The sequence below is a fragment of the Pelobates fuscus genome, chromosome 4 (genome assembly GCF_036172605.1).
Source record: "Pelobates fuscus isolate aPelFus1 chromosome 4, aPelFus1.pri, whole genome shotgun sequence".
Classification (NCBI taxonomy): domain Eukaryota; kingdom Metazoa; phylum Chordata; class Amphibia; order Anura; family Pelobatidae; genus Pelobates; species Pelobates fuscus.
Genome location: NC_086320.1, coordinates 54651373 through 54673600, shown reverse-complemented (window position 1 = coordinate 54673600; position 22228 = coordinate 54651373). Strand labels below are relative to the sequence as shown.

The 22228-nt window shown below is 37.9% G+C and overlaps 1 protein-coding gene across 7 annotated transcripts in view; it reads right to left on the bottom strand.

Moving 5' to 3' along the window:
• Positions 1 to 628: 628 nt before the first annotated feature.
• UBR5 (ubiquitin protein ligase E3 component n-recognin 5) overlaps positions 629 to 22228 on the bottom strand; it is a 79153-nt gene continuing 57553 nt past the window's right edge. For 6 of the 7 annotated variants that reach the window (XM_063451184.1, XM_063451190.1, XM_063451185.1 and 3 more), the window contains 26 exons: positions 21900 to 22139; positions 21407 to 21530; positions 20409 to 20520; positions 20046 to 20177; positions 18448 to 18709; positions 17339 to 17594; positions 16302 to 16513; positions 15063 to 15290; positions 14773 to 14846; positions 13351 to 13523; positions 11692 to 11805; positions 10995 to 11212; positions 10297 to 10417; positions 10117 to 10215; positions 9594 to 9837; positions 9087 to 9192; positions 8836 to 8980; positions 7886 to 8016; positions 7147 to 7207; positions 3702 to 3877; positions 3507 to 3591; positions 3220 to 3375; positions 2554 to 2667; positions 2171 to 2315; positions 1978 to 2063; positions 629 to 1414 (listed from right to left, as the gene is read on the bottom strand). In XM_063451184.1, the coding sequence (XP_063307254.1) occupies positions 1202 to 1414; positions 1978 to 2063; positions 2171 to 2315; positions 2554 to 2667; positions 3220 to 3375; positions 3507 to 3591; positions 3702 to 3877; positions 7147 to 7207; positions 7886 to 8016; positions 8836 to 8980; positions 9087 to 9192; positions 9594 to 9837; positions 10117 to 10215; positions 10297 to 10417; positions 10995 to 11212; positions 11692 to 11805; positions 13351 to 13523; positions 14773 to 14846; positions 15063 to 15290; positions 16302 to 16513; positions 17339 to 17594; positions 18448 to 18709; positions 20046 to 20177; positions 20409 to 20520; positions 21407 to 21530; positions 21900 to 22139 (4027 nt within the window). In that variant the 3' untranslated portion in view covers positions 629 to 1201. The remainder of the gene's footprint in view (positions 1415 to 1977; positions 2064 to 2170; positions 2316 to 2553; positions 2668 to 3219; positions 3376 to 3506; positions 3592 to 3701; positions 3878 to 7146; positions 7208 to 7885; positions 8017 to 8835; positions 8981 to 9086; positions 9193 to 9593; positions 9838 to 10116; positions 10216 to 10296; positions 10418 to 10994; positions 11213 to 11691; positions 11806 to 13350; positions 13524 to 14772; positions 14847 to 15062; positions 15291 to 16301; positions 16514 to 17338; positions 17595 to 18447; positions 18710 to 20045; positions 20178 to 20408; positions 20521 to 21406; positions 21531 to 21899; positions 22140 to 22228) is intronic. The other variant, XM_063451189.1, reaches the window with a different exon arrangement.

Here is a 22228-nt window from a genome sequence, read left to right as displayed (position 1 = left end):
TATAATGAATAATAATAAAAAATAAAATAAAAAGTATCAACTACATCCTGGAGGAGTTCCCCCTCTTAACTTGTGACCAGAAACTGAATATGTTGCAATAAATATTTCAAGAGGTTTGAATGTACCCTCAATGTGAAATCTAACAACTCCAAAAACCCTTAAAATTATAATTTCTGCTATTTAAAAAAGCTCACAAATCAATGTATTAAATCTTGATTTGATCTTTAAAATACCATACTGAAGAGATTCACAAATCACGCAAAACACCGATTTTACATTTGCAGTTTTCTTAGTTTTGTTTTTTTACTAAAAAAAAGTGTCCATTTAAAGTAAAAACAGTAATAGAGATCTGCTGTAAATTGTAATCCCTCCAAATGCTCAATGACAAAAACTAAATAAAATCGTTAACAAAGGAAGCAAAATATGTTTCAATGCATTTAAATGCAGAGTTATATACATTTACTTTTGACATGCAAATCTCAATCCTATTTTTATTTTTTCCCCCATAGGTTGTTTCAGTCCAAGAAAAAGGTGCAGGGGAAAGAAATCACTGTGGTTACAGCAATTTGTAGATTAAGACACAACAAAACAGAATAGCAAAACATAACTTCCATATTTCTTCAGAATATCAATTTTACAAGTTTATTATACATCATGTACACACTGTAGCCAAACTAGAATTAAGTAGCATGGAGTGGGGAGAAAAAAAAATGCCCATCCCTTTCCACAAATAAAATAAAAGGGAAAAAATGAAGAGGGACAAAAAACACTTTTTATTTTGAAATTCCTTGCTCCCTCTATACAAGAATCTGCAATTAAGCATTTTGCACAAAAGGCAGCAGTGAATTTTCAAACATTGTAACCTTATCCCACCTTTGAATAAAAACTATCACAGTGTATTTTATAATGTCCTGCTGTCAATTCCAGAGAGGGCACCTAGCCGAACCGTACATAGCCAAAATGTGCTAGGATTATCACGGGTTATTAGTTTGCAAAGTTTAGCATAGGAATGTCTATTAATCCCTCTGGTGCTAGATGCGTCCGTAACATTGAACGCCAAAATGATAGTCCTTGATGTACCACCAGGGGGAGTGACAGTATAGGCTTTAATAAACTTTTATAGACAAATGGAAAAAGATTTACAAAAAAAAAAAAAAATTGCTAGGATTATTAGGAATCTTACACGGCAGCACACTTTAATCTACACAAAACCAAAATTCTTGGTCTTTACAGCAAGTAACAACTTCTGTTTGAGAATCTGTTTAGAGGAGTAAAGAGGGACGTAGAGGCGAGAGATGCATGTGTTTGCTGTGGGAAGGTGTTGGTCATCGGGAGGTCGGATGGTAATTGATGGCATAGGCTGAAATCCCTCCTCACTTGCAGGCAACGATGGGCTTGATGTCCAAAAATAAACCTAATGAGGTGAGAAGCAAGGTGTTACAGATAATCATGATTTGCCATAAACTTCAGGAATTTGTCTTATTTCATATATATACGGTTCAAATATTTATGTACATTTGTGATTTCTTACTTTAGATTCTGGTTTCAAAAACATGATTTGACATCCACATAGAGTGTTGGGATTTTGCCAAGAAGAACCATTTCATCCCTAAACAATGTGTGCAGTAATAAATAAACCACCTCAAGTTACTGTATGTCAGGTATACAGGGAACAAGGACAATGCACCCAAACTACGTCAATGAGCTGAATTGGTCTGGGTGCCTATCCCTTTAAGAGTGTTCCTTTAACAAGGCGGAAATGTTACCTAGATTGATTTAAGTGAAACTGTTCTCAAAGCAAATATATTTGCTATATATTTTTATTACCATTTTTTTAACGTTATAGAAGCAAGTCTGCATAACCAATATCCCATGTCAATATAGACCGAAGCAATAATTTGAGGGTTTTTTTAATGCAGTAACTAGTCTTTTTTTTGTTTAAATGCACCAAACAATATTTGGGGTATGGTTTCATACCAAATCTTGTCGCTCTGTCATACTCATTTTTTCCACTATAGACCAGAACCAACGCTTGAACTGTAATAGTTTCTCTGCATTCTCTCCTGTGTGAAACATACAAAAAGAAAATATTTGTAAAAAAAAATAAATTAAATATACTCCGAGCAGGTAAACCAACATTATGTAACAACTGAAATGGTGTTTCTTATACCTGACTCGTCATTGAAAGATGTAAAACTGATAAGCATCTGGACATTAACTTCCCCACATCCATTGACCAATAACCGAAAATCCTCTGCAGTTAAATCTTCTAGGGCGTTCTTTGGGAGTACGTCTAGCAGACCTTTTCTCATTGCCTTCAAAAGAGAGGGGGGGGGGGGGGAGGAATGTAATAAAAATGTATATAATGTTTTGACAGAATTATCCTCCAGACATTATCAAATGGAGCATGACCGTATTTATTTTAAATGATATCTAGCAGCCAGCAAACAGGGGTTTACAATTTTGGAAGACACAAGGAAGGTGTATATTGAGTAGACCGCTTTAACAAATGTATGCAAGATCCTGTTTTCCTATGAAGTTGGAGGTACTCACATGAAGAGGTTGTTCTGCAACCGCAAGCATTCTGTGTTCAGCATACTTCCTTACATACTCATATACATTCTGAGGGGTAACTGGGATATTTACACCATTGGGAATAAGTTCAACCTGGTAAAATAAAGATTTGTTAATTAAAATCTTGCTAAATGAAATTCCCACATTCATAGCAATAGAGGAAAAGGATAATTACAAAACGGCATTAAATTGGGGTCAGAATTATGACAATTTGTTCTGAGGACATATCTTTAATTTTAGGATTGTAAAAGGGAATCAACAATAAAACATCTGACTGTTAACCAGAAATGAAGCAGTATGCTCAATGGCAATACAGAGAGTATCATTTGGCAAGCTGATTAACTGAGGGTTACATGTTCATGGTCAGGAATCCAAAACGCAATTGTTTACAGTCCCCAAAGATATTGCTAAAAATGAAGCCTGGGAATGCATAAGGTACAGTGTGTAGCCAACTAGCCACAAGAACAGAGAATGTAATGTGTTCTCTATGTGCTGTGAGTTTAGACTGCATAATTTACAGATTGCTACTTTTTTTTTATAATAGTTAACTTGCCATCCACTGTTTTACAGGTGAACATTCCAATTTGAAAAATAACCCAAGTGCCTGCTTTAAATTTTATAATATTTATTAATTCTGAAACCAACCTGTCCTCCGCTCTCCTCTTTGCACAAGTCTATGGCAAATGCTAGATCCATTGATGCAAATACTGCATCTGCGTCTGCACTTTGTGAAGCAAGGATAAGCTGTCGCAAACTCTCATACATCACATGGTCAAAAAATGCAAAGTCGTGCCAGTTCACCTTGAAAGAAAAAAATAGAACACAATCATTCTCACTAAAAACACCAATGTCACTCACAAAATATACTGCCTAGTAACTTTGTGTGAGAACATTTTAGCAGAGCAGTTAATATTTAGGATTTGTCTCTTTACCTTTCTTCCAAGAAGGACTTTAATAACTTGTCTACTTAATGTAATAGGGCACAGTTCGTTTTGTAGTAAACATAAACCAAGAATCCTGCGGAAGATAACAAAAAATAAAATATGCAAATGCCATGTGCAGAGCATGCACAATCTCTTGTATGAATTATAGGACTAATTATGCATCAATTACAAAGTCAAACATACCTGCCAATATTTCGGAAACAGTTTAACCTGGCCTCTGTGTTTTTCCCAGGTCTAGGGGTGTAGAAACCTCTTTTACCAGGCTGGTAAAAAAGGGGAGCATTATCATCACCATCATCTGTATCCGTCAGTTCCATATCTACAACACTGCGGCTAGAGCCATGACGTTTCCGGTTTTCCTGCAAAGAAACATTGCAAACTTCAAAATACATCACACTTTCAATGTGTAATTAAAGAGACCACAGGCACCAAAACCACTACATTCCTAAACAGATCTAATGTTTATACTTCTTTCATTGCACAGTCTGATTAATGTAAAATGTATTAGCTCCTGCATTATTAATAGATTGCTTGACCTTGCAGGGACATCCTGTGTAAGAAAAGTTAAATTTACAGAGGAGGAGATAAAAACTTCTAAAGCAAGTTAACATCTGACTGAAAAAATAAGCCATTTGTATTTCATGCAGGCTGTCTCAGCCAGTCCTCCACTGTCTGAGACTAAGACTGCAGGGACAGAAACAAAAGTGATTAACCCCTTAAGGACCAAACTTCTGGAATAAAAGGGAATCATGACATGTCACACATGTCATGTGTCCTTAAGGGGTTAAACTCCTAGATGGCAGGGAATTGATTAGTGATAGTGATACTTATGGTGACTATGTAGATCATGCCTCTAAACAAATTTAGTCTGATAAAGCAGTTTTTTGTATGTAGATCCTGCCGGTGTTGGGAATCTAGATGAAGGAAGATAATTGCAGGGAAATTCTCCTGCGCGGCAGCCAGAAGTGATGACAGATCACTTCATCCCAACAATTGAGAAACTGCGCAGGCGTGGACAACACACATTATGGGAAGCAAAGGATGAGAAATTATTCAATAAACTCTAAACTAAAACCTGTCTATGTCCAGAGCTCTACTCAGGGGTCCTAATCTGAAAATATTGTGTGTGTCAGGACAAGTAGATATTTCAAAAAATTCCACACCTGGCATGAATATGCATATTGCAAACCAAACAAAAACAAACACCGTACTCACAAAAGGAGAGCAAGTTGACAATGAAAATAATGCTAATTGACTATTAACCAACGGTGCCACCTAAGAATGCTACAAGCACAATAAGTTTGTTCTTAATTCTGGCAAAATTATTTTTAAAATTTTATCAGAGTCCATACAGATGTTTAAACCACAATTGGATAAATACTTGCAAAAACATAACATGCAGGGATATAATTTCCAATTAGTGGGGTAATAGCTTCTTGATCCAAGGAGATATCAGACTGACATTTTGGGGTCAAGGAGGAATTTTTTTCCTTGTTTGTTGCAAAATTTGTAGCGCTTCAGACTTGTTTTTTTGCCTTCTTTTGGATCAAACAGCAAAAACATGTGAGGAAGGCTGAACTTGATGGACGCAAGTCTCTTTTCAGCCATGTAACTACACTGAACAAAATTATAAACGCAACACTTTTTTTTGCCTTAATTTTTCATGAGCTGAACTCAAAGATCTAAGACTTTCTATTTAAACAAAAGGTCTATTTCTCTCAAATATTGTTCACAAATCTGTAAGTGAGCACTACTTCTTTGCCAAGATAATTCATCCACTTTACAGGTATGGCACATCAAGATGCTGATTAGACAGCATGATTATTGCACAGGAGTGCCTTAGGCTGGCCACAATAAAAGGGCACTCTAAAATGTGCAGTTATACTGTACTGGAGGAGGTCCAGGGCGGTCCAATAACCAGACAGTATCTGGTGTGACCACCATTTGCTTCACGCAGTGCAACACATCTCCTTCACATAGAGTTGATTAGGTTGTTGATTGTGGCCTGTGGAATGTTGGTCCACTCCTCTTCAATGGCTGTGTGAAGTTGCTGGATATTGGCAGGACTTGGAACATGCTGTCGTATACGCCGATCCAGAGCATCCCAAACATGCTCAATGGGTGACGTTGGGTGAGTATGCTGGCCATGCAAGAACTGGGAGGTTTTCAGCTTTCATGAATTGTGCACAGATCCTTGCAACATGGGGCCATGCATTATCATGCTGCAACATGAGGTGATGGTAGAGGATGAATGGCACAACAATGGGCCTCAGGAACTTGTCACGGAATCTCTGCATTCAAAATGCCATCAATAATATGCACCTGTGTTCGTGGTCCATAACATACACCTGCCCATACCATAATCCCACCATGGGCCACTCTATCGACAACATTGATATCAGTAAACCGCTCACCCACACAACGCCATACACGCTGTCTGCCATCTGCCCTGTACAGTGAAAACCAGGATTTATCCGTGAAGAGAACGCCTCTCCAAAGATCCAAACGTCATTGAATGTGAGCAATTGCCCATTCAAGTCGGTTATGACAACGAACTGCAGTCAGGTCGAGACCCCGATGAGGACAACGAGCATGCAGATGAGCTTCCCTCAGACGGTTTCTGACAGTTTGTGCAGAAATTCTTTGGTTATGCAAACTGATTGGTGCAGCAGCTGTCCGGGTGGCTGGTCTCAGACTTTTTGGAGGGGAAGATGCTGGATGTGGAGGTCCTGGGCTGGTGTGGTTACAAGTGGTCTGCAGTTGTGAGGCCGGTTGGATGTGCTGCCAAATTCTCTCAAATGCCTTTGAAGACTGCTTATGGTAGAGAAAGGAACATCCAATAGCTCTGGTGGACATTCCTGCAGCCAGCATGCCAATCCCTCAAAACTTGCGACATCTGTGGTATTGTGCTGTGTGATAAAACTGCACATTTTAGAGTGGCCTTTTATTGTGGCCAGCCTAAAGCACACCTGTGCAATAACCATTCTGTCTAATTAGCATCTTGATATGTCACACCTGTGAGGTGGATGGATCTCGGCAAAGGAGAAGTTCTCACTAACACAGATTTGTGAATATTTGAGAGAAATAGGCCTTTTGTTTACATAGAATAAGTCTTAGATCTCATAGTTCAGCTCATGAAAAATGGGGGCAAAAACAAAAGGGTTGCATTTATAATTTTGTTTAGTGTATGTAAGCCATAGAAATTTGATCATAAAGAGGCACTACTTTTCTAAAACAAATGCATTTGATTCACACTATGGTAAGTCCTGTTTAGTATAAAGGTGTTAAAGAAAATAGTCCAGCACACCTCCAGTGTCCCTTTATTGCAGTAATGGAACAGGTTTGATTTACTAATTATACCTGGTCTTCGTTTGATTGTGGAAACCGCACGGCATGTGTCAGCCTATTTTCTAGACTGCAGATAAAAGGTCATTGTGTACCATCATAGATGATACAGTAGGATAAGAGTGCTCACCACATTTATTTCACTATGAATTCTTTAATACCACAACAAATGTGCGCCATTTTAATAATAGGCAAGAGGACCATAAAGCAACCCTGTAAACGTTATAATAGAGAGGAAACAGAGTAATTAGTACGGCTGTTGGCTATAGCAGGGTTGACTTACCTGGACCTTATCAGATGAATCTAACAAACCAAGATCAAGGATGCTGTCGGCTCCATTTTCCCTGTGAGTAACAGAGGAGAAAACAAAATAAATGTATTGGTCAGTGTAGATGGAAAGGAGAAGAAACATTGACTTTGGTATAAACATGTTCTAAATTCTCATGTTAGTAAGAAGACTAGCTTTCCATAGGAAGAATTCCCATCTCATTATGACTAAAGGAAATCACATGCTTTGGCAGATAAAAAAAATTTAAAAATTCATGAATACATGCAGTGATATCAGCCACTAAACATTTTGCATTCTTAAGCAGGATCAAAAAACAACTAATAAATGAGTGGGCATACAATGTTGGCAGGAATTGTATGGAAATATATATATATATATATATATATATAGCAGCACCAAGGCATGTGCTTCTACTATTCAAAAAGTGACATATCCAGTAATAGATTTTCACCTTTTTTTTAACCGTATCTTTGGGTCAACTGTTTGACAGCTGTTCTGTTTGTTACTATATTTCATAATACACCAATTTACATGTAGACCACCACAAATGACTAAAGTTTTAGATTGAATTCATATTACTATGCTAATTTAATGTGACAAATGTGCATTTCAGTAGTATTGTTTGTTTTGCCCAGTATTCATTTATGTATATTTTAAAAAGGTTTGTCCATAAGTACGTGTTCAGCACTTTAATTCAGAGATCAAGTCAAAGAGATATGGACTCCTGGCTTACCTTCCATGTGCAATGATTAGTTCCATGGCCTCATCGACCCTGGCCCGCAGAGAGTCTTCACTGGCAAGTAGCAATAGCAGTTGCGCAGGAGATAATTCAAGCAACATACCGGTGATTTTACTTGCAAATGCCTTCAACAAGAAAAAAAATTAAACCTTACTTTAGGACATACAAATAAAAGAGGTATTCGATTTGATAAGATTAACATTACTACTTGAAATAATCTAGCAATTTGTCATAAAAGTCGACTATTTTATTGGATTTACGGTTGTACAATTATGAAGGTTAAAAAATGAAATACTAGAAACAGGATATAGAAAAGTTAATATAAGTGGGCTAGTTCTAAAGTGCTAGTGCAACAGTCTAAATTGAAATGGGCTACAAGAAACACAGTCATATACAAAAGTAACAATAAGCATTAGGTGATGAATGGATGGTGTTTGCAAAACTTGTAACTTTACTTGGTCTTGAGAGTACAAATACTGCCCACTATCCAGAGCACTTTGGAGTAAGAAAAATGGAGTGAAGCTTGGGGTTGATGCTGGTAAAAAGCTGCCAGGTCTTCTCAATGAAATAAGATGATCATGAGATAATCAGTTTACTTTGTTTATTTGTAAAACACTTTTAATAACAATAGGGTTTGTTATCCAATTTCTTAATGAATGATATTATTTTGTAATAGATAGGGATATTCTTTTGCGGAGAAGTTTCTCGCTAGGACTATCCTTACAGGTGTTGGCAGAATTCAATATAAAAAAAATATAAAAAAAGTTAATAGATGGCACACAAGACCAAGAGGAGCCAAAAAGCAGACACAAGTACAACCAAAACAGCTGCCTTGCTCATTTATGTGTTTACCTACATCAAAGCAGAACGGCTAACATTTAGTTATAGGAGTAAATGTTCAGAATAAGGCAAGTCAACATCTGTAGAAGCGCATGCTCACTTACTGGCTGCATAGCTTGCACACGTGGGTACAGCCTCTCCCCAAGTGCCTGGCGATGTGCTGGCAGAGGGTCTGGATCATCACTAGGATTTCCTTCAGATGATGGTCTAAAAGGACGTGTATCAATTGAGAGCTGTCTTCTAAAATCCCTACAATAAAAACAATGTTAATGTGGAGCTCTAAGTAAGCATGGGCAAGTCAAAGCCTATAAACGCAAAAGAAAACCAAAATTACAAATATTTACTTAAAACTAACCTGTCCCTATCACGGCGAGATCCTGCACGCAAACCACTACTTCTCCGCATGTCTCGTTCCCTCTCTCGATCTCTCTCACCCCGATTCCTTAACCTCTGCATTAAACCTTAAAAAGGAGTAAAGAAAGAAATCCCAAGTCATTAGCACAATTTATGGGAAACATGGGGGAAAAAAAAAAGAAAAAAAAAAAAACACAAACAAAGCCAAAACAGATCTGATTTCTGCACAGAAAAACCAAACCTATGGATGTCCACTATTAATAAAGTTGTAGCACACTTTGATAAGATAGATTAAGCCTAAATGTTATAGTGGGCTATTCTTAAAGTAGCTCTGCATTTGAAACGGAGGCAATGGGAGCCAAGGGGAATAAAAACCTGGCAAACTGGTTAGACACCATATGAATTTTACCACAGGCTACCATAGGTAAATCAAAAGTATATATGGGCTTGATGTGACATCTTATGTCCCAAATTCCAATTGTTAATCAGCGCCTTAAAAGATTCTTACTTGTATGTGTTCCTTTGTTAGCATTCTGGATACAATCAAGGCTAGGCAGTTTCTCATTTGACAAAAATGCTTGTGCAATTGCAGTATAAAAACTTCGGGCTACTCCACTGCCTTCCCCAGGCTCATCTTTGAAGGTGACCTTTACTCTGTGTACAGCCATCGGAGTTGTGGCACATCTACGGCCAAAGTGGTTGTTTAGTTGCCTCATTGTTTGCTGGATAAGAAGGTCTCTATCTCTATCAACCTAGAAGATAAAAGAGGAAAATTAGGCATCATTAATATAGCCAAAACACGCATATTTAATGGGAGTGCAACTGGTCAAACTACTAAAAGAAAAAGACTTTTACACTGAATATGGCAAACATTTAAAGATCAATAATTTAAAAAATATTCTTCTCCTTTACTGGCTTAAATCGGTGTATAATATAAAGACTTCAGTTTCTAATTTACACCATAACATGCAATTTGTAAAGCAAGCATCATAGGCAAAACTACTAAAGTTAGAAAACAATTGCCATCCTACCTCTAGTGTCAGGTCTCTTGACTGCTGATTTCGTAGTTTCTCCATCTCTCTGCGGAACTTCGATTCTTTTACTTCAAAACCACCTAATTCTGTCAAAATCTGTTTAGAGAAAGTTCTTAAAATCAGTACAGAAACAATACAACATTAAAAATAATAATATATATAAAAATAAATACTCACCGATCCAGGTTCTGCTCCAACATCTTCCATAAATACTCTGCCGAACAGCTCAAGAGACAAACGCCATCGTCCTAAGAGCATATCATGGGAAATCACCATGCCCATAAAACTGCACTGTGGCCTAAAGGAAAAAAACATTTTTAATTCAACAAGTGTCAGCGGTGATGTCCTCTAAACATCTTGGAAGGAAACAACCAGTACTTTACCTAGAAAATACAGACATGCCCAAGAAGGAATTGGTCTGCAAAAAACATTTAAACACGTTTACTGAAATAGTAAAATGTAAATCTGAAGTGTAGTTTTTTGCTCTAGTATGAATAATTTTAGAAATCCTGTAAGAAAAAAAATCATAAAGATGGTTCTGTCCTGCAGCTCGCCACCCAGGGATCTATCGGACTCAGTCCCCCAGGCAGCAACTTGTGTGCCTCATCAGTCTACCCACAGAGCAACTTGTCCGTCCTGCCAACGGGACAAGAAAGAATTGCAGTGGTTTAGGGAGACTAGCATTTAAAGGGTGAGTAGGAGAGGTTTAAATTGTTTTATTTATTTTTTTACTACACAGTTTCTTGTACGGAGTTAGAAAGTACAGCCCACTTGTGCTATATTGCCACTATATGCTAGTAAAATACAATTTACTAAAGAAAAATGGAAAGTCCACTTGATATCAAAATTCAATAGAGGTATGCAGAAAAGAGTACCTGAAAGATGTCAAAGGAGGACCTTCACTCTCAGTCAGTCCAATTTCTGCCAATAAACTGCTCTTTAATTGTGCTGCTAGGTCATGTGCTGAAGGGCCTGGTTTGGAGTTGTCTGGTTCCTCGGGCAGCATATTTTGATCTTCTGTTTCTTTCTGGCGGCTTTGCATACTCATTACATTCTTCAGGTTAGCAGCATAAGACATTTTGGTTGGTAGAACCTAAATACCAGGGGGGGGTGGGGAGGGAGCATTTAAAAAATAAATAAAAAAAAAATTACACATTTTTGTTAAAAAAAAAAAGAAAAAAAGAAAAAGAATTAAAGAACAGCCGCCTATTTTTAGGAACTGGCACAGACTCACATCATGTAGTTATTAAAGAAAATGTAATGTGACATATTGGATAAGTCATAGTACAAGCAGACCCATAGCTGCTTAAAAATTAAGCAATTTTACAGCCTGGCAAGAATTGTGCAGAGGAGGGAGATATAGGATTTCTAGTTGCATGCATTTATGCATGGCACACACCATGAACTAAAAATAAAAAAATAAAAATTAAAATAAGATAAGCTACTATTGGTACATGATTTGGGAAAGTTTGTTGGAACACTTTAATGAAGTCCCACAAAACGATCCAGTAAATTGATTAAAACCAAATTACTGAACACAAAGCATAAAGAAAGGAAGTAGCTTCCTCTTACCTCAAGGCAGTTTCTGTCTACTGTCACTTCTATTAAGCATTTCCCACTGTTGGCTGTAGAGGAATAAAGACCCTGGCTTGGACGGCCAAACAAGTCTTCCTTTCGAGCATTCGGCTTTTAAAAAAATAAATAATTTAAAGTTAGTTCCTCCAATGTACAGCTAGTGTTGGTGTATGAGATTGGACAGATTATTCACAATACGGGTATCAGACCATATGTGCAGCAATGTTTAGAAAGGAAGCAACAGCACTGGCAAGAACAGTTCAGCTGTGAATCTGTAAGTCATTAATAATGTAACACTATTAGTCTTTAGAGTAGAAAGAGGTTCCTTCTAGGAAATAAATACTGGACTGGTATAACAATTCTGGGAAGTTGTAGGTTATATCACTAAAGTAATTCAATTTAATGACTTACACAATGCATTAATGCAATAAGATTAAAATCCCGTGTTTTTAATCTTCTCTAAGCAGGAAGAGATTATGCCATAAACAACTCTGCAGTAGGGGTTCATAGACATTGCCTGGTTCAGTAATATAGTAAACTGACAGTAGCTGCGGGATGGTAGCAATCAGGTTTTTTTTTTTTTTATATAACTTTAAGACAGCCAGTTGAGTGAACCAGACTAATTTTAAAATAGTGCTCAATACATTGAATCATAGGAGGTCTGATAACCACAGTCAGTCATCAGCTACTATTCCACCATTAACAGAACACCCTTAACAGAATATCATTTCAAATTATATCAACATACCGCAAAACTAGCCTTCATTAACCAGCAGTTCATCTATGGAGAGAATCAAGTGCTCATCTATTAACACGATTTGTTAGTTAAGAAAAAAATAAATAAAGATATATATAGTGATTGTATAAAATGTTCAACCCAGTATTCCAAATGTAAATAACACATTTTGCAGTAATTGCCTTGCACTTTACAAGGAGAAAAAAAAAAACGGTTTGTCTGCTGTGTCAATTTTTATTTTTCTTCTAAAAACCTTAGACACAACAGGGTAATCCCTAAATCCTGGACTGTTAGGGGGTACTTGAGGACTGGTTTGGGAACCACTGCACTATTACATAATCTATAAAAGGTTTTTGGTGCCAGGAGGACTCCAATGCTCTCTTACATTAAGGGGTGCTTTTTTTTTTTTTTTTTTTTTTTTTTAAAGAACGGTACGTACCTTTATAATGAACGGGGAGATACGGATTGGCTTAGAACAGTGGTTCCCAACCAGTCCTCAAGTAACCCCTAACAGTCCATGATTTAGGGATTACCCTGTTGTGTCTAAGGTGTTTTTAAAATTAATTAATAAAAAAAAACAAAAAAAAAACACTTTAGACACAACTGGGTAATACATAAATATTGTACTGGTGGGGTGTACTTGAGAACTATGTTGGGAACCCCTTGCTTAGAGCATCAACTGACCGCTCTATCCATGCAGCGGCGCCCCTGCCTAGCAGCACTCTGCGTTTCTTCTAACTCAGATTCAAAAACTTGATGCCACTTGGGGCACCTGGACATCAGCCCTGAAAGCAACCTCTGTGGTTAAACCAGTCGGGAAAGGTTTAACCCGTTAAAGCAAGAGTGCCATAGAGACTCCTGGAACCATAACAACTTCATGTAAATAAATGGAGTGTTCCTTTAAGAAAATGCTGCTATACCTGCAAAAGATGTGGTTGGTCAGCAAGTGGGATGGCTTCAGCTAGAGGAACTTCAAAGGGGTTTGGTGGAATACAACCCAGGAATGTCATGGAATCAGAGCGTCTGAAAAACGGATGATTCTGACCAGTCTCAGCTGGTAGTGTGTCTTCGTCTTTGTCATTCAATGTGGAACCTGGTAATAGAAGTTAGACTGCTATACAAAATCACGTGTTTACATGTTTTATGTGCTAATCATTAAGGATCATGCTTTATGACTAGTCACCATTCCAAGAAACACGTCTATTACTATTACATAGAATTGTTAGATTATAGCTCTAGATTAACCCCTCAATGACGCAGGATGGAAATTGTCGGAGGCACACTACTGTGGGCAGTTTCACTTTCACAGCCCATGTGATCGAGCTGACCGGGAGTCAGAGCGATCACACGTGCTGCAGTGAAACCTGATCTGTCTCCCTGCAGCTCTGTGTGAGCTGTGAAGTGCAGAGAGACAGATCGGTGCTGATCTGCTGCTCTCTGCCCCTGATCTGCCTCCTTGTCAGTCTCAGCCAATCCTATAGGGAAGCATTGTTATTGGATCAGGCTACCACTTCTGAAGTCAACAGACTGCTTGTTTTGTTTGAGGCAAACAGCATGCAGATCTACAGCTTCTGGCTAGAATACAGTAAGATTTTGCTATATTTATGGAGGCATGAGGGGCTAGATGGTGGATTTAACACTATAGGGTCAGGAATACACGTTTGTGTTCCTGACCCTATAGTGATCCTTTAAGGTATAATATATGCCTAATAAGATACCCTTGAGTGGCTTTATTGCCACAAAATCAGACATATGACCGTCTATGAAAATTCCAACTTTAGAAACTGAAATAGCATGGTCTCCTATATGGCATTGTAGCTTCACAGAATAGGGTATAAAATCTATAAAAAGGGTATCGTTGTGCTCAGCAGATGTAGCTGAACACAATATGGTGTTCTGTACAGGGATAACACACACTAGCTTTACGAAATACACATTACAAAAACCTTGTTATATGTGTATATGCCAAAATAGAGAAAAAAACTACATTTTACGCCAATATTTAGCAAAGATTGCCGGTGAAATGGCTATGTAAAAAGTGTCAAAATAACCTTAGGTTAATAGCCTGTGAAGTCTACTTTATATATACTTGTGTGGCAATTTTGTTTTTTGTGATGGCTACTAAACTTCCAAGACAAACATACCAACTTCTAAAATTGTTTCACATTGAAATTTTATTTTAGTCCTTGTATTTTGTAACCTGTAACTTTCAAAATAAACTGAAATCCTACACATTATGTACTTTCAAAATCAATTCATTTATGTGTCTTGATTTACAATTACTTTTCCTAACCTAATGTTATTGCCAAAACGTGATAAAAATAACATTTATAAATACTAACTCTGATTTGTGTCATCATCATTCTCATGTTCAGAATCTTCATTGTCTAGGCCAAGTTCCAATAATTCTCGGGTCCTTTGAAGCGTAAAGGATAAAAGGTCAATTGTCATATGGGACAGAAATGCCAGGTATCATACTAGACAAGAGGGGGTCTACATATAAACAATGTTTCAAACACACATCACCCTGGACATATTCCCACACATTTTTTTGCCACTGGCAGGAGCCAAAATGTAACTGTTATTTCTAGAAACCAAATCAATGCCTGTAGATCCACAAACTATAGAGTACCTCTTTCTTTCAAGTTGAGGAGTATCTAGTGTAGTTTGTTGATTCATTGCCTTAATCCAATAGATCAGAGCCTGGAATACATAGGCCACGTGTTTCAATGAGCAGACATCCAGAACAGGGAGCACATCAGAGTGTTCATCATTGTGAGACCGCATTAGAGAAAGGGCATAGTTTAAAAAGTCTCCACGAGCAGACATTCCCTGTCGAGCGCTGAGCAATGTGGCTCTTCTAAAAGGAAAGAAGTTATCATTACTTAAACTGAAAGCAAAAAGGTAGAACCAGGCTAGTATTTACAATTTTAGCTAACACTAATGTGTGCAAAACCAGGATAGCAATCCTGCACCAACATATGTAACCAGGATCTTCTTGCACGTGTGCACTGAAAATACAAAGTGAATGAGGTCTCATATCCATTAAAACTGAACCACAGAATTACAAGGAAGTGCCCCTACGTATCACCTCTCTTTCACACAATTAAAGGACATTGTCACTTCAAAAATATTCAATATAGTATTAATGTATTGGGGGGAAAAAAAAACACTTCAAAGGGAGGACTCCACACGTATTCCTACCTTCAGTAGATATGATATCCTTAAACCATATACATGCAGCTTTGCTCGGCATTTGACTAAAGTCCCCCTCTATGGTCTTTCCTGCACAAAACCCGAAAACACCATAGACCAGGGGTAGGGAACCTACAGCATTCCAGCTGTTGCACTACATCTCCCAAAATGCTCCTAAAGCTATGATGAAGGCAAAGAATCATGGGAGATGTAGTCCACAAAATCTGGAGTGCCAACATTTACCAACTCCTCCAATGGGTCCTGTCCTACACTAAAGGGGTAACTTTTTTTTTTTTTTTAAACATACTTCATTTAAAAATAATAATTAATTTCAATACTTAACTTACAGTCCCACTTTAAGCATAATACAAAATTAATAGAGGTGCAGGAAAATGATGCATTTCTAAACATTGTAGTATTCATTTATCTAGTGCCCCCTCCCCCCCTTAATTTTTTTGTAAATATACATTAGCTTTAAGGGCTTACACCAGACTAACCATTGCACACTATGCTCATTAAATTTTAGTTTTTTGCCTACCCAAAACCTTTAAACATACACAAGGAAACCTGATCTTCACTTTCAGTTGTCAACACTGAACAAAGTAATTGACAAATTCCTAAAAAGAACAAAACACCCTGCAACAGCATGCTGCCAGAATATCAGTACTGTAGATACCTTCTACCCTCCAGAGTGCGCAAACTGGCCTCTTCTCGTGCAGTCATCCTCTCTCGTCGGGTGGAATTTTGGGAAGCATGAAGTGGATGGTTGGGGTGGCCAGGATCTCCCGCAGATGACAATGCAGACCCATAACGTAGCTGGGCCTCTGTGGAGTCCATTATGCTGACCATCCAGTTCCAGGTTGGGATAAGCTTTTCTTCAACATAGTTCTGATACAGGCAGAAATTGCCATGGTTATTTTAGTAGCTACACAATGTTTAATTCATTAAACAAAAAGGAATTAAAATAACATAAAAAGTAGCTATAACAACCCAATTAGACTGTTTACAGTACAGCAAACACTAGCAAAACCACATTATCAAGTTATAGTTGTCACTTAAGGGGGTTTAAAAAAAAAAAAAAAAAAAAAAAAAAAGAAGTTCCCAATATTATGTCACCCCATAATTTATCTAATCTGTCCCCAGAGACAGCCTATGTCTCCATTGATGCCAGACTCCAAGCTCAATTCTTCCCAGCAAACCCCCAACTGTGCAGGGAAATCCTACCCCAGATCTCGAAGACATGAACAACCCCTAAATTTACTCCAGGCATGTTAATGCCTACAACAACTCATTTCACTGAAGTCTTTATCATTACAAATTCAAAGGAAATTTCAAATTTGAAGCCAAAAAAACACAACATGGAAACATTTATCAAAGTATGCTTTGTTTTCAATGTGACAAATTAAATTTTTTGCCAAAACTTGAAAATATTACATTCCCAACCGTTTACACTTTAATGAACTTTTAACAATGACAGATCCTCAGGAAACACAAGTTTTAAATTTCTATTAAATTAAACAAGTTATCCAAACATGGGACCTTCAGTTTGATGTTTTCATTCAGCTAACAGACATTCCCACTTGAATGGCTGTTCTGTGCTAGACAAGTTTCTTGCACAAACTGCATGCACAAAATTCATCAACACCTAACGCGTCATGATATTAAGGTTTCCTGGATCTAAAAGGAGCAAATGAATAGTCAAACGCAACTTACCTGCAAGTTAACAGCATCTTGATAAGTCAACTTCACAGCAGCAGGAATCTGAGAATACACTAGATGATTGTACTTTGGGATTAAGCCCATTAAATCCGATATTTGCCGTATGACTATGCTGTATGCTCTTGCCAAACTGCTTGCAGACGTCAGGTAGCTACTGGAATTGCTTGCCTCCAGGGCCGCTGCTGCGCTGGAGCTCATGTTCCCACTCCGGCGCAAGCTGGATGGCTCAATGTAAATCAGAGCACCTGAACTTGCTGTATTGAAGAAAGGCAGGAAAGGGAAAAATATTGAAAAGCCTTAGTTGACATTTTAAAAAGCAGTATAAAGAACAATCAATCTGTACTTAAAAATGGACACTACAGACATCATAACATGTTTAGCTTAATGAAGCAGTTTTAGTGTATAGATCATGCATCTGAAGTCTCACTGCTCAATTATATGTTATTTAGTAGTTAAATCACTTTTGTTTTATGTAACTGACCACACCTCCCCTAGCTGTGGCAGCCTGCATAAAAATAAAGTAAAGAGAAAGATTATTTCATTTTAAATCAGATCTTGCAAGGTCTAGCAAGCTATTAACAGTGCAGGAGATCAATTATAAATGTAACATACTGTGCAATAAAGGAAGTCTAAACATTAGATCTCAGTTTAGAGGAAGTGTTTAGAAAGGCTGTGCACGTTACATGCAGGGAGGTGTGACTAAGGTTGCTAAAACAAAATGGCAGAAACTAGAGCAGTGAGACTGCAGGGGCATGATCTATACACAATTGCTTCATTAAACTAAGGTTTTGGAGACTATAGTGCCCCTTTAAATACTAAGGGAGAATGTCCATGTTTAGTTCTTTTCAGAAAGTTAAAGCATTGTGAAAAATAGATTAAGAAAAATGTATATATATATATATATATATATAATTATTATTATAATAAAGTATATATTTTGAGCTGTACAAAACAAAGATTCCTAGAAGACATTTAACCATTACCATAACAGAAAATGCTTTATTTTTGCTTTCTCAGAGCCATGACTAAGTGAAACTCAAACTTGCGTCGTATAAATAAATAAATAAAAAAACAGAAAACTTTAACTTGCAATAAAATTCCACTTGCCTGCTGGAGTGGATGTGCTAGATGGAGCAGCATTAGGAGTTCTCTGACTCTGGGTGTTCCTCACTGCCCATTGCATGGAACGAGGAGCTTGGGCAGCACCATTTGCGTGGGTGGAATTTGTTGATCTCTCCAGAGGTTCATCAATCATGAAGGTCTCCTGGTCCAAGTCATCACTTTGGCTACTGCTGCTGTCTGAGTCACTGGAGTCATTGGACTGTGAGTCGTCTTCAGAAAAAAAGGCTGGGACACTGCTTGCGCCTGAACAAGGAGAATAAACGTGTTTTAACGAATGTAAATCAAAAGGAACACTGCCTGATATTCACGCTGCATATGATACAGACCTAACTAAGCATATATCTTGGCCAGTCAACAATGGCACAGACACCTATTTACACAGTAAGACTGACCTAGCAATAGTAACCAAGGCTTGGATGGCCCTCACAAAACACAATGGGTACATTAGTAACTTGTACATAACGGGGAACTTATTCTGTGCAAAGAAATACTAAAGCCAGGGCTCAAAATCTACACTCGCCTTTAGCCTTTGAGAGTGAAAATGCAGCCCTAGTTTGTAGACATTTACCACTAGTGAATGTGCCATGGGACCTCCAGGCTTACACTGGCAAATAACTTAAGGCTTGGCTAACAGTGCAAGTTTTATAATTTTAAGCTCTGCTATAACTTAAATTTCTTAAGACTTTTATATTCACGGCATTTGCAAAATTAGAAGATTGCCATTTCGTTGAAAAGAGATTGATACCCAAGTTTCAGTTTTGCATTTGTGAGTGCATCAATATTGAGGCACTCTATTATTTGTTGTATTACACTATTGTATTTCGTTTTCCCTTGGGGGGATTTAACAAGGGCACTCAACCTTTGGCACTCCAGATGTTGTAGACCCCATCTCCCATAATGTTCTTACAGCCATAAGGAAAATATCAGGAGATATGTAAATCCACAATATCTGGAGTGCCGAAGGTTACTTGGGCCTGGCCCATGCAGTGGCTTGGAAAGACTGATAAAATAGCAAGCATAATTATAATATTCCATCATATTCCATTTAATACATGCTGGAGAACACATTTAAAAAGGAACACGAGCCTTGGGAATATTGTAGAATACTGTAGAACTGTATTAACACCACAATAGTATGCTCTTGCTAGAGTTCTACCCTTGCCCACTCACCCCCAGCCCTGGCACCATCTCCTCCTGTGACGTCACGACGATGGAGGGCCTAATGCGCATGCATTAGTGCTTCCCCACAGGAAATCATTTAATCAATGCTTTCTCTTGGGGATTTTGAAGACGCTGGACGTCCTCATGCACATCGTGAGAATGTCTAGTGTCGTTTCACAGAGTATTCTGGAAGCACATCTAGTGACTGTCTGCAAGGCAGTCACTTAAGGCAATCTTAACCCTGCAATGTACCATTACAGTTAGTCTGAAATTGCAATGTTTCCACTTGCAGGATAAAGGGGACAGGGACACTGCACCCAGACTACTTCCATGAGATGAAGTGGTCTGGGTGTTTACATAGTATCCCTTTAAGAAGTTACAGGAGAAAATAAAACATTTTACTGGGCTAATATTGTACCTGCTTCCGAACCAGCAGTAGCTGCAGTCACAACACTTCTTCTACCACTTGCGTTGTCCTGATTGCTGTGATTACTCTCACTGTCACTTTCTGTTTCTGCGGCAGCAAGAAGATCCAGTTCCATGTCACTTCCTTTAAAAAGGTAGAAATTTAGATTGCAAAAAACACCATTACCATCTTTAGTCATGGTATCAATATGTTTGTTGTAAAGGATGAACTTTAGGGGGAAAAAAAGAAAATAAAAAAAATAAAAATAAACAGAACACCCATGAGCCTTGTGTGTAAATGGCTACAGATCTGAGCACTAGTTATGCACATGAAATATTTGAGTAAACAGATGTTTTATGAGATAAATTCATTTACCATCCTCATCATGTTCATCATGTTGTCCCTCAGCTTCTGCATTCTCCTCCCCATGTTCCTCCTGTTCGTCATGGTGATCTTCCTCTCCAGCCACACCTTCTACTACTTCCACCTAAGAAGCATTACATAAAAAAAATCTTTGCTACAAATACATTCCAAGATTTTAAATTAAAGGTGCTTTATTTGTGGGTTACCAACAATATGGTGGAAGCATGGTGAGGATAAACCAATAATCTGTTCGCTGATTATTATATCCAATATTTGGCCTATTTCTAATCATCTGTATTGGTCTGTTTGTTTTTTTTACACACTTTTTTAGGCAGGGAGGCGAGACTGTGATTAATCTACTATAATGTACTGGGTTGGCTGGGGTTGCTGACAGCAATCACATGTCCATCAGTAATAACACTGTGCATGATGGAATCTTACCGATCCCAGCAAATACTAGCTGCTTGAGCGTGATCAGAGCGGGATTGCTATAGCACATGTACAGTTCGTGCTAGATTTGTGTAGCAATCTGGTTGCTTTTTCAAAAAAACTTTAATTGTACTGAATATCGGCACCAGTTATAGCTTGTAAGATGAACAATAACCTGTATTAGCATTGGCTCTAGAAAACATATGACAATACCCAATTGCAAGCGCAAAATGATTTGGAATTTTAACCAACAGTCTGGTATTTTACTAATAAAAGGTCAGATATATCCAATGAAATCTCTGGCCTGACAATGTATGAAGCTATACTCAATCATAGAATGGAAAAAAAAAAGTAAAAAATATGTTTGCACAATAATGGCTGATGTTTGTTTGACTGACTTGTTAGAGGGAGAAAAAGCAGTGTTATGGTGAAAGTGTTTTCCCCAGTCTATTAATTTTGTTATAAATCATTACTGCACCAGCAGATGCATTTAGTGACATTTTTAAATGGACCCTCTAAGTGACCAAGACACAATCGGTACAAATGCATGAATATGAATTTAGAAAGTTGTCTAAAATTACCTCTTCCACATCTGCTGAGACAATGTCATCTTGTTCTTCATCTCTGCCTCTCACAGGCTGTGACTGACTTATTCTTCTTTGTTGAGGGTTTCGTATGATATAGGATGATTGAGACGGATTAGAACTGCATAAGAAATGCAAAGGAAAGAAATGGCTTTAATTCTGTATAAAAACTCCACATAGAAATAGATGACACATCTGTCATAACGGATATGGTCTTAAAAGGGACACAAACATTAAAATGGCATGGGTGCAAAGACCCTGTCCCAGTTACCCTGCAATACAAAACATTGCTGTTTTAGAGAACCAGCAATGTTTAGATTACAGGGTTAGGTTAAGGTCTAGAGGCAGCAAACTCAACGAAAGCACAACAGATCTGCCATTTGTTGAATAGGCTAACAATTGTCAAAGGGAAGAGTGAATAGAGAAGCAGAAACAAAAAAGAAATAAATACACTATGGGATGTCAGAATTTATCAGTACACAAAACATACCTGCTTGACTGATCCGAGGACGGTCGTGGTGGGAGAGGTTCTACAGAAAATAGTTCTTCACTACCCTGCATGGCGTCTATACTTGTACTAGCCAAGGTGAAAGGCGCTGTAGGACGTGCAATGCCCATTCGCACAGGAACTATCAGTGATTCAGCAACGTTACATAACTCCTCCACGGCATATGGGAGCAATGCTTGGAACACTCGCTTGCACTTGCCAATTGGCTGTGGAATAAAATTGCTGAGGAAGAAGAAAAAGGCCAAAGATCAATTTACAGAAATAGGATAGTGAAACAAAAAGAATTCATAGTGCAGCACTAGGAGAGAGGA